The sequence below is a fragment of the Balaenoptera physalus genome (assembly GCF_965194825.1).
Source record: "Balaenoptera physalus genome assembly, chromosome: 4".
Taxonomy (NCBI): domain Eukaryota; kingdom Metazoa; phylum Chordata; class Mammalia; order Artiodactyla; family Balaenopteridae; genus Balaenoptera; species Balaenoptera physalus.
This window is the reverse complement of record NC_138891.1, coordinates 64751041-64769716: the sequence shown is the minus strand read 5'-3', so window position 1 is coordinate 64769716 and position 18676 is coordinate 64751041. Positions and strand designations below refer to the sequence as shown.

Here is an 18676-nt window from a genome sequence, read left to right as displayed (position 1 = left end):
CAGGGGTTTGCGGGTTCCATCCCTGGTCAGGGAACTAAGATCCCGCATGCCATGTGGCGCAGCCAAAAAAATTAAAAATAAAAATAAAAATAAAATAAAATAAAATTCGCCATAGGTTTTAATTTTTAATTTTTTTTTTTTTTTTTTACTTTTTGGCCACACTGTGTGGCATGTGGGATCTTAGTTCCCCGACCAGGGATTGAACCTGTGCCCCCTGCAGTGGAAGCGTGGAGTCCCAACTGCTGGACCACCAGGGAAGTCCCCGCCATAGGTTTTAAATAAGTCACAGAGTCTCATAATACAGAAAAAGTCTAGGATACAATCCAAGATTATTCAACATAGAAACATCTCAACAGTTCACCTGGGCAAAGACAACCAATGGAAGCCAACTCTGACAGGACACAGATGTTACAGGTATCAGACAAACGGTTTTAAGCAACTATTTTAACCATGCTCCAAGAAGTAGGATGAACATCATTGAAAAAAAAAAAAAAGAAAGGCAAGTCTCAGTAGAGAAATAGAATAAAAATGAACCCAATGGAAATTTTAGAACTGAAAAATACAATAACCAAAATTTTAAAAATTCATTAGATGGATTCAATCACAAAATGGAGATGACAGAGGAAAGAGTCAATGAACTTGAAAACTGATCAATAGTAGCTGTGCAATCTGAACCACAGAGAAACAAAACATTGCGGGGGGTGGGGGGGGAGTGTGTGGAAAGGAATAGAGCCACAGGGAACCTATGGGAAAATACAAAAACATCTAACATTTGCCTCAATGGAATCTCAGAAGGATATTTGTGTCGCAAAAGTAAATTTGAGGAAAAAATGGCTGAAAACGTCCCAAATTTGGTGAAAAGCATAAATGTACAGATCAAGGAACTCTATCAACCTCAAAGGGTAAACGCAAAGAAACCCATGCCCAGACATATTATAATCAAACTACTGAAAACGAAACACAAATTAAAAATCTTAAAAGCTGTTAGAGAAAAACAATGCATTACATACAGGAGAATAATGATTGGAATAACTTCAGATTTCTTATCAGAAACCATGGAGGGGGAACTTCCCTGGTGGCGCAGTGCCTGCCAGTGCAGGGGACATGGGTTCAATCCCTGGTCCGGGAAGATCCCATATGCCGCGGAGCAACTAGGCCTGTGCGCCACAACTACTAAGCCTGTGCTCTAGAGCCTGCAAGCCACAACTACTGAGCTCATGTGCCACAACTACTGAAGCCTGCGTGCCCAGAGCCTGTGCTCCACAACAAGAGAAGCCACCACAATGAGAAGCCTGCACACTGCAACAAAGAGTAGCCCCCACTGGCTGCAACTAGAGAAAGCCTGCGTGTAGCAATGAAGACCCAACGCAGCAAAAAATAAATAAATAAAATAAATTAAAAAAAAAAAAGAAACCATGGAGGTCAGAAGTCACTGAAACAAAGACTTTACTGTGCTGAAAGAAAAGAACTATCAACCTAAATTTCTATATCCGGTGGAAATACCCTTCAGGAATAAAGGTGAAATTCATTGGTGAAAGAAAAATAAAATCTGTTGCCATCAGATTTTCTCTAAAAGAAATGCTAGAGGAAGTTCTTCAGGTGTAAGGAAGATAATACTAGATGGAAATTTGAAATTTCAGGAGTGGAGAAAGAATGACAGAAATGGTAAGTCTGGATAAATATGGTAGACTATTTTCTCCCCTTAACTTTGTTAAAGTATGTATGATAGTTAGGAAGAAAAAATTATAATACTGTTGTATGGGTACATATGTACATATTAAGCAAAAAAATACAAACTAATAAAGATCACTACATATTATTACCCCTGTTTACAGTGAGGAAACTGAGATTCAAGGACACATATGCAAAACTCATAGAAGTAGATATCTGAACTGAGCTCTGATACCATAATCTTTGCTCTTAAAAATCAGCTGGAGGGCTTCCCTGGTGGCGCAGTGGTTGAGAGTCTGCCTGCCAATGCAGGGGACACGGGTTCGAGCCCTGGTCTGGGAAGATCCCACATGCCGCGGAGCAACTGGGCCCATGAGCCACAACTACTGAGCCTGCGCGTCTGGAGCCTGTGCTCTGCAACAAGAGAGGCCGCGACAGTGAGAGGCCCGCGCACCGTGATGAGGAGTGGCCCCCGCTTGCCGCAACTAGAGAAGGCCCTCGCACAGAAACGAAGAGCCAACACAGCCAAAAATAAATAAATAAATAAATAAATTTATTAAAAAAAAAAAATCAGCTGGAAATAAGCAGGGCTTAGCAGGCTTACCTGAGGGAGAACCTGGCTTGTGCATGACTAGTCATCTGTACAAACCACTATATCCAGGAGGGTGAGCTAACTGGAACTGTAGGTCCATCAGACACAAGGGTCCTATGTTGTGTTGGGGTGTAGAAGCAGGAGTCTTGGCAATGGGACTGATGCTCAGAGTAGGGGCTAGCAGCACCATGGTTATGGGAAGTTCACTGAGTTGGAACCAAACTCAAGACAGTAGTTAGAGGTGTGAAGAACAGAGTCAGACCTGTGGGCAGGAGCTAGTAAGAACAATGAAGAGGTCAATGGCCCAGCCATGCCCACTGGACTCCAGCCCAAGGCTTCTGCCCCAATAGGAGCACAAATAAGGACAACAATGCCCAGGATACAATTTAAGATCTGTCCCAGAGGGTAAATTGCACTTCATATTTTGATAAGCAATCTATACTAAGACATTTAAAATGCTCACACCCTTTATGCGATCATTTCCATCTTAGGAATCAATCTCCAAAACAAACTGATCTGCCTTTACCAAAACAGAAGGTTTTTATTACAAATTTATAATAGCAAAAAGTAACAACAAGGTCCTACTGTATAGCACAGGGAACTATATTCAATATCCTGTGATAAACCATAACGGAAAAGAATACAAAAAAAATGTATATATATGTATAACTGAGTCACTTTGCTGTACAGCAGTAATTAACACAACATTGTAATTCAACTATACTTCAATAAAAAATAAATTTAAAAAAACAATAGTGAAAAGTTGGAAACAATGGAAATATCCAATAACAGAGGAATGAGTTAAACAAATTCTAGGACATTCATGATGGATGATTATGTAGCCATTCAAAAGGAATTTTTTGAAGAATGTTGGAAATGTTTATAATATAATGTTAAGTGAAAAATTCAGGATATCAAGTCATAAATAGAATATGCCCGAGGTTTCTGCAACTGACTGTGGTTTTGCCAAAATTTTACAGTCCTGACCACCTAGAACCAACTTCCAAGAGGAGAGATATCGGGACTTCCCTGGCAGTCCAGTGGTTAGGACTCCACGCTCCCACTGCAGGGGCAAGGGTTCAATCCTTGGTCTGGGAACTAAAATCCCACATGCCGTGTGGTGCAGCCAAAAAATAAAAATAAAAAATAAAAAAATAAACAAGAGGAAAGATATCTAAGATTCATTACAGTGTTTTAGGAACTAAAACAAACAAACAAAATCAATTCACTTCCACCTGGATCTTTGCCCACGGAAGCCCAAACAAGCTTCCTTAAGAGAAACTGATACTTTCAACACTGATGTTTATCCTGAATAAAAGGGTCCCAACCTGGGCACCTCACTCATGTGTTTCTTCTCAGGTTTAGCTGAAGTCAACTTGCCCCAAGAGGACTTACTGACTATCCAGGCAGCCTCACAGATGTGGAAAGACAATATTAGGGAGCCCCATACTGTCCGGCCTGGAGAGTGGATATTGTTGCCCAGAGCAGATGGGATAAACTTGGAGGTTTCGGCTTGACAGCCTAAGTGGGCCCTCTTTTTTAAGAAGTTTGCTTCCACACCCTCCACACATCAGTCAGCAAATATCATTAGTACTGCCATCCTCAGAGATCTATATATGTTAGGGTGCTGGGCAGCAAATCCTGCTCAGGAATTTTATAGCCATCCTTCTTCAGCTGTGGCCTTCACGACAACCAAGAAAGTGCAACCAGCAGACATGTAGATGGAGGTGCATCTGCTGAAGTCCAGAGCTGCCTGGTGCCTGCTCCTAAGGTGCCAAAAGCAGGTAGCCTGTTCCAGTGGAACAGTTGGCTGTGGTCTTCTCAGGTAAGCTCACCCTTGTGCTGAGTTCTGCAATGGCATTACTCAAGTAGACACTTCAGACCATCCAAACCCTGATTGTGGACATGGTGACATACGTTGGACACACATTCAACACAACACTTTCTAAAAAAACAAGAATCGCAGCACTCGTCAGCACCTGAAAGTTCACTCACTCTACCTGCTCCAACCCCACACAACTTCCTAATACAAAATCATGACAGACTCCATCAGTTCTGTCTTCTTCCCATTGTCACAGCTCAACTTAGTCTAGAATGGCAGTTCTAATAGTATTTGCTGCCTAGAATGTTTTACTGATAAAGATTTCTTTAAATTTTTTTTAAATTGGGGTATAAAATACTACCTACAGTAGTGTACAAGTACACTTATCTTCAGTGTGTACACTTCAGTGAATTTGTGCCTATCTATACACTCATGTGACTCCCACCCAGATCAATGTAGAACATTTATAGCACTCCAGAAGACTCTTCTATACTTTCTAGTCAACACAGATGTTGCCGGTCCTCTGACTCTCATCACTATAGTCTTCCTGTTTTGTATGCCAGATTTGGCTTCTTCTGCTCAATTTATTGGTGAGATTCAGCTATGTTGCTGCATGTACAGTAGTTCATTCTTTTTGTTACTGTATAGTATTCCATCTTGTGTATATACTACAATTTATTTGCCCATTCATCTTTTGATGAATATGTGGGCTGTTACCAGTTTGAAGCTACTATGAATGAGAATGCTATGAAGATTCTTGAATACGAATATACTGCTTGGTGAACATTTGTGCTTATTTCACTTGGAGCAAAATTACTGGGTTATAAGATATACATGTATTTAGCTTTAGTAGATCTTGAAAAACAGTTTTCCAAAGTAGTTGAATCAATGTAAACTCTTACTAGCAATATATAAGAGTTCCAGTTGCTCCATAGTTTCACCAATATTTGGTATTATGATGGGTGTATGGTGGTACACCATTGTGGTTTTAGTTTGTACTTTCCCTAATGCTGATTGGCCATTTGGATATCTTATGAGAGTGCTTATTTCAGTGTTTCATTCATTTTTAAACTGTGTTGTATTGCAGTTTTCTTATTGATTTTTTTGGAGTCCTTTATATATTCAGACTATGAATCTATGTTAGATTGTGATATTGTCAAATTGATTAAACTAGGAACTATGATTCTTAGAATCCTCTTCCCTGTATGGTTCCAAGTTAGAACTGTCCCAAAGAAGAAACGCCACAATATTTGGAAGATGGAGATGAATCAGCAGCCACTTATCAGTGATGAGACACAGGGATTAGGGACAGTGAAGGACATATGCAGGGGTCCTTGAAGGTGCCTGTTTGTCCTCACTCTTCTTTGTTCCATGAACAACTCATCTTCCCAGATGCTGCCCTGCTGACCAACAATGGCCCCAGAACTATCACTGGATACTTAGCTGCAGATCCACAGATGTAGTAGCAACAATAGCTATTCACAGAACTCTCCCCTCCACAGTCCCATTTCCATGGCTGGACATGCTTGGCTTCTTGGATTTCCTGACAAGCTCCAACTTGTCCACTTGAGCAAGTGTTTCAGGAAGATCAATCAGTGACTATTTCTCTGATCTTCCAACAGAGTTAGACCTCTTCCTACAAAGGAATTCTTGTTTCAGCTACAAAGAAGATAAGTTTATCTCCACAGCATTATATTTTTTTTCCAAAACTGCATATATCTGTTAAAGAAAAAAATTTAAATTTAGAGAAGCAAAGGGAGAAAATAAAGAATCATTCTTAATCCCACCACTCAGAGTCGCCCATAGTCAATATTTTGCTATATTTTCTCCTAGTCGCTTTACTGTGTATTTTGCATGCATTTACATATACTGTGCATATTTTTTCCCTTTAAAAAATAAAACATGGGATCTACATATTTTGTAAACTCAAAGATACATTGAGTATTGATATTGCTAATTCTTTGTGCACATATATTCCCTTAGAATAAGTTTTTTGACTCAGAATTCCAGAACTAAAAGATAAGTATATTGTTAAGGCTTTTAATACTGACCTCCAAAAAAGACTATATCAATATACATGTCCACCAGTGTCTGCTTTCCTTAATCCTCACCAAAGACTTTTAAAATCTTTGCTAATTGGTTAGGGGACAGATGATAGCTCTTTTGTATTTTAAATTGCATTTTTTATTACTAGTGCTGTTAAACAGTTTTCATCTATACTTGTTAGCCATAGGACCAGCAAGTTTTGATAGGAAGAGTACAAGACAATATCCCAGCTCTAAAAAGGAGGACAGGTTTGAATGGAGGCCATGGCTACTTGACCTTGGGCATGTCATTTAAACTCTCTGAGTCTGTTAAAACACCTAAGTGTTGGGATTAAATGAGACCATGTATGTAAAGAACATAGCCTCATGCCCAGCAGATGGTAAGCCACCAAGAAGTGGGAGGATTACCTCACAGTTATATAGTGGTTGGGTCAGGATTCAAACTGAGGACTGTCCTACTTCAAAGTATGGAGTATGGCAAGTGGGACGGGTCTGAGCATGCAAGTAGGGGCTGAGTTGTTGAAAGCTGTGAGGTAGGTAAGATGGAGATGGGGGACTAGAGTAACTGTGTCCTTTACAGGAGAAAGGAAACTCTAAAAGAGGCCACAGGCTATGGGCCAAGGTCAGAAGTTGGGCAGGAAAAGATCTGTTACCAAAGCCAGGATTATGGAGTAACACAGGCAGGCAGGACTGGCAAGAACAATTTAACACTCAGCAATTCTATTCTTAGGTATATATCCAAAAGAATTAAAAATACGCATCATCATAAAATCTTATATACGAAAGTTCATAACAGCGTTATTCTTAATAGCTCCCAAAATCGAAACAATCCTGTCCATCAACTGAGGAATGGATAAATAAAATGTGATATATCCATACGATGGAATATTGTTCATCAATAAAAAGGAATGAAGTACTGACACGTTATAATACATGGATGAGCCTTGAGAACATTATTCTAGGTGAAAGAAGTTGGACAAAAAACACCATACATTATATGGTTCCAAATGTACAAAATAGCCAAATCTGTAAAGACAGAAAGTAGATTTGCGGTTGCTTAGGGATGGAGGAGAATGGAAGACTTAGGAGTTATGGATAAAAGGTGTGGGATTGGGACTTTCCTGGTGGCACAGTGGTTAAGAATCCACCTGCCAATGCAGGGGACACGGGTTTGAGCCCTGGTCCAGGAAGATCCCACATGCCACGGAGCAACTAAGCCCGTGGACCACAACTACTGAGCCTGCGCTCTAAAGCTTGTGAGCCACAACTACTGAGCCCATGTGCCACAACTACTGAAGCCCACGCACCTAGAGCCCGTGCTCCGCAACAAGAGAAGCCCCTGCAATGAGAAGCCCGTGCACCATGTGCAGCAACGAAGCCCCAGTGCAGCCAAAAATAAATTAATTAATTTTAAAAAAATCCACTATATTAAAAAAAAAAAAAAGGTGTGGGATTTCTTTCTGGGATGATGGAAATATTCTCAAATTGACTGTGATTGGTTAAGACTCTAAGTTGCAACTAACCAAAACCCAACTCCAGTTAGCTTAACCAAGTGTATGGGAATTTATTATAACTCTATAGAAACATCTCACATAACCCAGGGACATTTAGAAATAAGCCACAGTTTTGATCATTTATGGAAGTCTTATTCTGAATTTTCTCTTAAATTATTCTCAAAGAGGTTATATTTTACCTTTTTAAAGAATTTTTATTGGAGTATAGCTGATTTACAATGTTGTGTTAGTTTCAGGTGTTCTTTTTCATCTTTTGAGTTAGATTTGAACTTTGGAAATGACCAAAGCTTCTCAGAGTCCAGTCTGAGCCAAGGTGAATGAATGGTGTAGGAGTTAACTTTCTGTTTAAAACAAGATAAAGGAATGACACTGGAGTTGATTTCTGGAGAGGCATGGAGAATCCTCTCAGCCATGATGTCCTGGGAGTGAAGGTGTTGTCCTAACTTGGGTCTGGCCCATTTACAGTGGAACAGGAAAGACTAGAAAAGACAGGGCACACTTGATTGCCTAAAGGATTTCTTTTCTTTCTCTTTCTTTCAGTTATATATATTCAAAGCAATACAACATGATAGTCTCTACTTCTTTAAAAGGCAAAATGGATCATCTTGTAACACCAATCCTTCACACACTTTTCCAAAAAAATTGAACTGGGGGGAACACTTCCAAATTTATCAGGCCAGAATTATCCTGATACCAAAGCCAGAGAAAGACCCTGCAAGAAAAAAAATACAGACCAAAGACCCTACGAGAAAAGAACTACAGACCTTACGAGCATTGATGCAAAAATCCTCAACAAAGTACTACCAAACTGAATCCAGCAGCATATTAAAAGGATTATACTTCACAACCAAGTGGTATTTATTCTTGGAATACAAGGATGGTTCAACATGTGAAATGGACCAATGTAATATACCACATTAACAGAGTGAAGGGAAAAACCCATATAATCATCTTAATTGATGCAGAAAAAGCATTTGAGAAAATTCAACACAATGAATACTCAATGATAAAAACACTCAATGAGCTATGACTAGAAGGAAATTACCTCAACATAATAAAAGCCATATATAAAAAATACAAAGCAGATGTCATACTCAATGGTGAAAAGCTGAAAACAAAATTATTGTTGTTGTTTTACACGACTAAGTTTTGGGTGATTTGTTATATAATAATATATAACCAAAACAGAGTGAATAAATTGAAGATTCACCCCAGGGCTTATTACAGCACATGACATGAGGTAGAAATCCAAGCTACTTGTTTCCCACAGTGACGCCAATGTCTCCATCCTTGTAAATTTCTTAAGACAGATGATGTTGTCTCATTTATATTTTGTTTCAGCATCAAATATAATGATTAATACATAAGAGGTATTAAAAATGCTTGTTGAATTGAATCTATATATTCACTTTGAAAATGTGCCACCTTCACTATATTGACCCTTCTCAAGCAAGATTTATCTCTTTCTATATTCATGCCTACCTTCATTTATCCCATTAGCGTTTTGTTGTTTTACTTGAATAAATCTCTTTGATTCCAAGTCAATAAAAATTGTATCACTAATGTAAAAAGAAGATATTTATACTGTGCTTCTAGTATATGAAAATAGACCAGAGAAATATAATGAATTTTTATCTAATACTGTAAAATTTTCCTTCAATTTAAAATTTAAATACCTCTAGTAATTTAGGTTGACTTCCATAGTATTAAAAGATATCATTAAGAAAATTTAAAAAAAACAAGCTATGGAATGGGAGAAAATATTTACACTTACCTGATAAATGACTTGTATCCAGAATATATAAAGAGCTCTTACATTTCAGTATAAAAAGACACTCAATTTGAAAAATGGGCAGAAGACTTGAATAAACATTTCAAAAAAGGCAACTAAATTCCTAATAGGCAAATGAAAATATGTTCAACACAATTAGTTATTAGGGAAATGCAAATTAAAACCACAATGAGATACCACTTCACACCCACTAGAATGGCTATAATTATGAAGACAGACAGTAACAAGTGTTAGTGAGGAAGTGGAAAAACTAGAACCCTCATACATTGCTGTCAGGAATGTAAAATGGTTACAGTCACTTTGGAAAACAGTTGAACAGTTTCTTAAAAACATAAATTTGCCATACAACTCAGCCACTCCACTCCTATGAATCTACCCAAAAGAAATGAAAACAGGGAATTCCCTGGCGGTCCAGTGGTTAGGACTTGGCGCTTTCACTGCCGTGGCCCTGGGTTCAATCCCTGGTCAGGGAACTAAGATCCCGCAAGCTGTGCAGCACGGCCAAAAAAAAAAAAAAAAAAAAAAAGAAAAAAGAAATTACACAGAGACAGTGTTTAAAAAAAAAGAGAGAAAGAGAAATGAAAACATACGTCCACACACAAAAAAACATGTACGCAAATGATCATAGCAGCATTCTTCATACTAGCCAATAGCTGGAAACCACCTAAATGTTCATCACCTGATGACTGAATAAGCAAAATAATATATATCCATACAATCAAATACTATTTGGTAAAAAAGGAATGTAATTCTAATACATGCTTCAACATGGATGAACCTCAAAAACATTACGCTAAGCCGGATACAAACACTATATATAATATAACCCCATTTAAATGAAATGTCCCGAAAATGCACATTTATAGAAACAGATGGAAAATCAGTGGTAGCCTGAGGCTAGGGGTGGGAGGAGAGATTAACTGCAAATGAGCATGAGGTTATTTTTTGGTGTAATGAAAATATTCTAAAACTGGAGTGTGGTGATAGTTGTACAACTCTATAAATTTATTAAAAGTCATTGAATTACCCTTATAATGGTTGAATTCTACGGTTGTAAATTGTACTTCCACAAAGCTGTTTTTTTTAAAAAAAAACAAAAACAAAACACAGATACTTAATTATATTAGGGTTTTAATCAAGAAAGGACGCTGAATTGTAATCAGTGCTAGCTAGCATGGCAGAAATCCCCATTTAGTCAGAGGATATGGCTTTTTAGAGAGAGAAGCAATTGTCCCCAGAGTAATCTATTCAGGAAATTCTGAGCCACCTTGTTAAAAAGGAATGTTCGACTATATATCTTATTGATGCCAACTGTGTCTTTGGAAGCAATTCTGGCTGTTAACTCCATTTATCCATTCAGCAAAAGTCATAGAATGCTTACTTATTTGCCAAGTATTATTTGTCAAGCTGGAGGGGGATAATAAAAAATGAAAAGGCATGGCTTGGCCTTTAACCTGCCAGCATTTCAAAACTTGCGGCTCCGTTAGGAGTTTGGCCCTTCTTCCTTTTCTAGCTACTATCCTCTCTATGACTTCAGAGCCAAGATCCTTACTGTTTCCACTTTCTCATCTCCCTAATTCATTATTTTTTCTTTTTAGCAAAATTTCAAGCATAGAGAAAAGTATAGAGAAAAATATAATAAATATTCGTGTGCCTGGTTAGCTCTTGATCTTTCAGATTTTTAGGTTTTAATCTTAGGTTTTTAAACAAAATAAAATATTACAGATGCATTTGAAGCCCCTTGTGTTCACTTCTTTTTTCACAGAGGTAACTTGTATCCTGAAATTGGTATCCATCATTTCCACACATATCTATATACTATTATTTGATGTGTATATGTATTCATAAACAACGCAATTTATAAACTTTAAATAAATGATGTGATACTGTATATTTTCCTTACAATTTGTGTTCTTCATGCAACACGTTTTCTGAGGTTGATTCATATTTTAACTTCAATTTAGTGTTCCATTGTATGAATAAAGCACAATTTATTTACCTATTCTCCTACTGTTGGACATTTAGGTTGTTCCCGTTTTTTTTTTCTCTATTGCAAACAGTGTTACAAAAACACTCTTATAGGGCTTCCCTGGTGGCGCAGTGGTTAGGAATCCGCCTGCCAATGCAGGGGACACGGGTTCGTGCCCCGGTCTGGGAAGATCCCACATGCCACGGAGCAGCTACGCCCATGAGCCACAACTACTGAGCCTGCGCGTCTGGAGCCTGTGCTCCGCAATAAGAGAGGCCGCGACAGTGAGAGGCCCGCGCACCGCGATGAAGAGTGGCCCCCGCTCGCCGCAACTGGAGAAAGCCCTTGCACAGAAACGAAGACCCAACACAGCCAAAAATAAATAAATAAATAAATAAATAAATAAAAAGAAACTAAGATCCAATTTGCTTGTTAAAAAAAAAAAAAAAAAACCACTCTTATACATGTTTCCTTATGCAAATATCCAAGGTTTTATGGGCTCTACACCTAGAAGGGGAATTGCTAGACCTTGGGGTATGTACTCATTTTCAGCTTTGGTAGACATTTCCAAATTTCTCTTCAACAACTGTTCAATTTACATTCTCACTAGAGGTACCTAAGAATTCTCATTAGTCTACATCTTTGCCAACATATGGTTTTATCACATTCAATTTTGTCTATATGAAAGATATAGAATGGTATCTCACTGTGGTCTTAATTTGCTTGTTCTGATTACCAGGGAGGTCAACATGTTTTCATATGTTTGATGGTACTTTAAATTTCCTCCTCTGTAAGTTATCTGTTATTCTTTGACCATTTTCCTATTGGATTGTTTGCCTTTTTCTTTTTGATTAGGGGTGTGTGTGTGTGTGTGTGTGTGTGTGTGTGTGTGTGTGTTTTGTTTTTTGTTTTTGTTTTTTTGGCAGTGCCATGCAGCATGCAGGATCCTGGTTCCCCAACCAGGGATCGAACCCGTGTCCCCTGCATTGGGAGCACAGAGTCTAACCATTGGACCACCAGGGAAGTTCCCTTGTTGTGGCCCTTTAATCTTTGTCTGTTACATGTGTTTATCTTTTTTCAGTCTATTTTTTCCCTTCCTTGTGATGATCTTTGTTAAGCAGAATTTTTAAATCTTAAATGTTAAAAAACATAAAAACTTGCTCTTTGTGATTTGTGCTTTTTTATATGTTGTTAAGAAATCCTTCCTTAAATTATTTTTAATTTTGTTAGGTGTGCTAATGGTTTTATGTTAATTAGAAAAAGGTCCTTACCAAGTAGAAATGAATACTGGATTATTTACAAGTGAAATTAAATTATATTTAGAATTTCCTTTAAATTGGTTCATCAAAAAATGGTGGAGAATTGCAGATGAAACAACATTGGCAAAATGTTGACAATTATTTAAGTTGTAATAGGTACATGGAGGTTCATTATTCTACCCTCACTTTACTTTATTCTTGGTTTGTAATTTTCCATAATGGTAAATGTAGAAAGAGAGAGGGAGTGAAAAATTCCCTGCTAATTCCAAGGCATAAGCGTATTCTAAACCATTCGCTTTTTAACCTGCGGCAAACTGTCTTCTGTCCTCACTATTCCATTGAAACTGTTCTGAAAAAGCCACCAATGACACCAATGACCACAATGAATGGAATCTTCTTAGTTTACATCTTGAGTTCTCTGTGGAATTTTAGAACGTTGCAATTCCTTTTTTTCTTTTAGCTTTTTATTTATGGGAAATTTTTAAAACTATATAAATGGAGACACAATAGTATGATGAACTCCCGAGAGTTCATTATTGTCTTTAACAATAATTAACACATAGCCATGCTTATGTCATCTGTTCTTCCAGCTACTTGCTCCTTTCCCATATTATTTTAAAGAAAATCCAAAATATTTTATTTATAACTATTTAGTATGCATTACTAAATTTTGAGGACTTAAAAAATTTTTAAACAATGCTATGTTTTTTCAAGTAAAAAGCAAAATGGTTAGGAATATGAAAAATAATTCCTTAATTCTATCAAATATTCAATCAGTGTTCAGTTTGCAATCATCTCAAATGTGGTGTGTATGTGTATGCTTTACAATTTGCTTGAATCATGATCAAAAAAAGACCTCTACCTTGTGATTTGTTGATGTACTCAATTCTCTTTTACCCTAGGAGTTCTTCCTCTATCTCTCATTTCTCCATGAAATTTATTTATTTAAGAAAATGGCTGCGGAATTCCTTGGTGGTCCAGTGGTTAGGATTCCATGCTTCCACTGCAAGGGGCACAGGTTCGATCTCTGGTCGGGGAACTAAGATCCTGCATGCTGCGTGGTGCGGCCAAAAAAAAAAAGGGCTCATTTGTCCACAATATGTATTTTGCTGACGATATTCCCATGGTGCCATTTAACATGTTTCTCTAACCTCTGATTTTTTTTTTTCCCCCTGTAAATTAGTAATTGGATATAGAGGCCTGATCATGTTCAAGTTAAATTTTTTTGGCAGGACAACTTCATGGGTGGTATTGTGATCTTCCATTAGGAAGCACAAGATGTCCGGGTGTCTCCATTTGTGATGTTAGCAGCTTTTGAATATCAATAACTAGATCCATTAATTCATTAGGATTTCCAATTGGTGACATTCAAAGTCAATCATGCCTTTTTCATTCATTAGCTGGACTACTTTTATAAAGAAATCCTCTTCTATATTATTTGGCTACCCAAGTATAGTTCATAAAGGAAAAACAATAATAAATAATGTCTTTCCCTTTATTTAGCAGTTCTCAAAATAATAAATTGTGCACTTAAATCTTCCTGTAGTGACCAATCAGTTTTTAGTATTATCATGAACTGGGGTTGACAAACATATTGATGTGATGTACAAATTGCCCCACCTTTGGCCAGTGGGAGGCCTGTTAAGTTGACTTCTAAGCCCTTCTGACAAGAACTTAACGGTCTTTTTTATTTTTATTTTTTAATTTTATTGGAGCATAGTTGCTTTACAATGTTGTGTTAGTTTCTACTGTACAGCAAAGTGAATCAGCTATACATATACACATATCCCCTCTTTTTTGGATTTCCTTCCCATTTAGGTCACCACAGAACATTGCGTAGAGTTCCCTGTGCTATACAGTAGGTCTTAGCAGTCTTTGCTAACTCTTTTTCTATTTGGAAATAGTATTTTAAGATCACAATCTGGGTATCAGTGTGCTCACTTTTACTTCTTGGTCATTGTTTTTAGGCCTTTAAAATGAAAAGAACTAGAAAATACTTTTTTTTTTTCGGCCGCACCCCGAGGCTTGCTGGATCCTAGTTCTGCCACAGGGATCAAACCCGCACCCTCAGCAGTGAAAGCATGGAGTCCTAACCACTGGACCACTAGGGAATTCCCCAGAAAATAGTTTTTTCTAAGATAAATTCATCATGAGTTTATGATGATATTTCCAATTCAGATTCAGGGTTTATATCTAACTTCTATCTTAATCTGTATTTTCTTTTTCCCATGCTAAACATCCTGGTTCTCAGTAACACTGGGAATGATACTAGACTATCACATAATTACTCGTTTTCTTCACCCCATAATACACATCTAACAGCCTCAGAATAACAATACCAACACTACTACCAACAATATGACCGCCATAAACAGTTTAAAACTCTTGAAGCAGTTCTTTTTGTCCTAAGGGTATATAACCCACTGGGATAAGCAGTCAAATTACTATGTTTTAAACTCACTTGAAATAGGTCCCCTCTGTGTGTCTTCCCTACTATTTGATTTACAGTTAAGTTCATTTGTTTTATTTTTCTTTCAATTTTTAAGAGATTTTTTTAAATCTTAATTTTGTTTTATAATTATGTAAGATATTTACATAGTTGCTAAGTCAAATCTACAAACATTACCTTTCACTCCTCTCCTCTCCACTCTATTGCCCCCTCCTTCTACAGATAACCTTTCAAAACATGTTATGGCTTACCCTTCCATATTTTAAAAACATAAGCAGTTCTTTTACATAAATAGTTTTCACTCTGAGATCCATTTTATTTGCTCTCTCCCGTATTTCTCTCTCAGTATTTTTTTGGTATTCAGGAAAACCACACCCACAACCCACCTTGGATCCCCTTGCAAAGAATGAGGATCTAACTGGGAGAAAAATCAGGTGAAATTCTTGGGACCAATCAGGACCTCCTGCCAGAAAGGATGGGTTTGGGGTCAGCTGTCAGCACCTTGTGTATGGCTGGTGGAAGTGGAAAGGTAGCTAGAGATACTCTTCTTACAAATGGTCCATCTACCCTTGACAGACAATTAACCGGAGGTTCCTCTAGATGGGTTTTGTGTTTTGTTTTGTTTTCCTCTGAAGATTTGCCTATTTGTAGAAACATAAGATCAGATTTCTGGAGAAATGCAAGAAATCACGTTTTTGGTTTCTTGGCGGGTGGGCAATAAGGGACACTGGGTGTTCCCCGAACCCAACCCACTACTGCCCAGGAACTACTTTGGCTCCTACCTGTTTAATGGTTCCACCTGCCAAGTGGCAGTCTTGGGCGACCCCTGCAGTCTCCATGCGTGTGCGGGTGAGCCATGGCCCGCTACACCCTGTGTTTTTGCTTCTTGCTGGGAGCTGGAATGGAAAGAAACTTAACTGTGTGGTCTCAGTTCTTGGAGGACCTCAAGGACTACACTATAAATAGACCAGATACTCTAGACTGCCTGCAGGATTATGACCCTGGTTTCTAGCCCTTCACCCCATGATACAAAATCACATCAACTTTCAGATTCCTACTGACTCCTCCAGGCATGTCTGCTCCTACCTTGTTCCAGTTCCTGCTCTACCCGGCCCTTGAAGACACCACCTCCTCTCTATACCCAGAAACCAACTCCACTGACCCTAAACAATGGATCTAAGTATTATGTGAGTTAGACACTAGATTCCTGGTGATGCCATTTCCAGCACCTGTGTGCTTGTGAGGGGCACAGGCTGGCAGACAGCCATGGGAACTGGACTACTGCCCCAAGCCCTTTGTTATCTCTAGGAACTGGCTAGCCCTGGAAGGAGCAGTCTCTCCAGGGTCAACAAGGCCCTAGATGTCAAAGCACCAGAAATGCAGCAAATAAAAAGGCATGATCAGTACACCCCACAGGCCAAGAACCAGATAGTTGGGATGCAAAGTAACAGATGGTAAAAAGAGAGAGCAATGGTGGATGCTCTATCAGGATTCCCCTTCCGCTCCCTTGTAAATGGGAGGCCCCTCAGGGTTCTATCCCAGGCCACTTTTCCCTTTTCACTGTACACTCTTTCCTGACACAAGCTTGTGTGTGACCATAGCTCCTTTGTCATAATAAGCAGATAACTCCCTTCTCTGAATCCTTAACTCCAGGTCCATGTATCCAGGTGGCCACAGGACTTATATTCCTGGATGTCTCCCTGGCATTTAAAACTCAGTGTGCTCAAACTGAATACCAATACCAATTTCTTCCCCAAACTGGCTCCTCCTCCCACATTCTATTTCAGTTTGTGTCACCCTCATCCTCTCACATGTTTTACCTGGAAACCTGGAGGGCATCCTTCATTCCTGCTCTCCCTCACCTCCCTTTTCCTATCAATCATTTAGCTCTATGATTCCATCTTCTAAATATCCAGCGAATGGGTCTGTTTTACCACCTCCACTGCCAATCCCCTGTACAAACTGCCATCCCCTCTCACTTGGATACAAAGTAACAACCTCCTAATTGGTCTCACTGCCTTCAGCCTTCTTTGCAATACAGACATACTTTCATTTGGGTCATGGAATCTGGGCTTATTTCAACCCAGATCAATCTTTAGATTTAAAAATATTAAAAATTTTAGTAGCTTTAGAATCCTAAATTAGCTCTAAATACAGAAAAGGATATAGTTGACTTTTTCGTTGTACACTTCCCTGTTTATTGACTTGTTTCAGTGAGCATATATTCTTATGGTAATTTGAACGGAAGCTCCAATAAGGTATATTAAATGGGGGGCACATTTGTATTTAAGCAGCATGAAAAGAAGACTGAGAAAGAATTGCCAGAGAAAAGGAGAATGTTATTATGGAAGCCAAGAGAGAGGCTCAAAGAAGAGGGGTGGTTAACAATGCCAGGAGGTGGCCAAGATGCTGGAGTGGGAAGACCCTCCTCCCATGGGCACAGCAAAATTACAACTATTTACAGAGCAGCTATTGATGAGAAAAACCAGAACACTAGCAGAAAAGATCTACAGCTAAAGATATAAAGAAGGAACAACAATGAGATGGGTAGGAGGGGTGGAAAATTGCAAAAGGAAAACATGAAAATTGCAAAAGGAAAAATCTCATTGGTTAAGGCAAATATACAGTAAAGGAGGTAAATGAGCTAGGTATAAAGCTAGTAGGAAGGTTAAAAGACAAAAGTAGTAAAATCGGAGGGAGGGATAAATTAGGAATTTGGGAGTAATATATACACACTACTATATATAAAATAGATATAACAACAAGGACCTACTGTACAGAACAGGGAATTATACTCAATATTTTGTAATAAGCTGCATGAAAAAGAATCTGAAAAAGAATATATATATATATATATATGAATCACTTTGCTGGACACCTGAAACTAACAAAACATTGTAAATCAGCTATACTTCAATTTTTAAAAAAAGGTGAATAATAATCCAACAAGTAGATTGGAGGAATGGTATGAATAAAAGCATGTATCTTAAAAAAAAAAGTAGTACAATCATTTATATCTGCAATAAGTAGTTAAGGGATACACAAAACAAAAAGATGTAAAATATGATGTCAAAAACAGTAAATGGGGCTTCCCTGGTGGCGTAGTGGTTGAGGGTCTGCCTGCCGGTGCAGGGGACGCGGGTTCGAGCCCTGCTCTGGGGGGATCCCGCATGCCGCGGAGCAAATGGGCCCGTGAGCCACAACTACTGAGCCTGCGTGTCTGGAGCCTGTGCTCCGCAACAGGAGAGGCCGCGATAGTGAGAGGCCTGCGCACCGTGATGAAGAGTGGCCCCCACTTGCCGCAACTAGAGAAAGCCCTCGCACAGAAATGAAGACCCAACACAGCCAAAAATAAATAAATAAATTAAATTAAAAAAAAAAAAACAACAGTAAATGTGGGCAGGGAGTAATAATGCAGGGTTGTTAAATTTGAACTTAAGAGATCAGCACCTTAAAAAAAAAAAAAAAGGAGATCAGCATCTTAAAATAATCATCCATACATATATAGCTATATATAGTATGGGGAATATAATCAATAACTATGTAATATCTTTGTATGGTGA

At 38.3% G+C, this 18676-nt stretch overlaps 1 protein-coding gene across 4 annotated transcripts in view; it reads right to left on the bottom strand.

Moving 5' to 3' along the window:
- Nucleotides 1-18676, bottom strand: part of LOC309660651 (uncharacterized protein) — a 79270-nt gene that overhangs the window by 19133 nt on the left and 41461 nt on the right. For 2 of the 4 annotated variants that reach the window (XR_014263516.1, XM_082461595.1), the window contains exon 3: nucleotides 15896-16009. Coding sequence is in view for 3 of the 4 variants with exons in the window: in XM_082461595.1 (XP_082317721.1) it covers nucleotides 15896-16009 (114 nt within the window). In the remaining variant the exon portion in view is untranslated. Of the gene's footprint in view, nucleotides 1-271; nucleotides 5805-11508; nucleotides 15755-15895; nucleotides 16010-18676 lie in introns of those variants that run through there. The other 2 variants (XM_082461596.1, XM_082461594.1) reach the window with 2 other exon arrangements.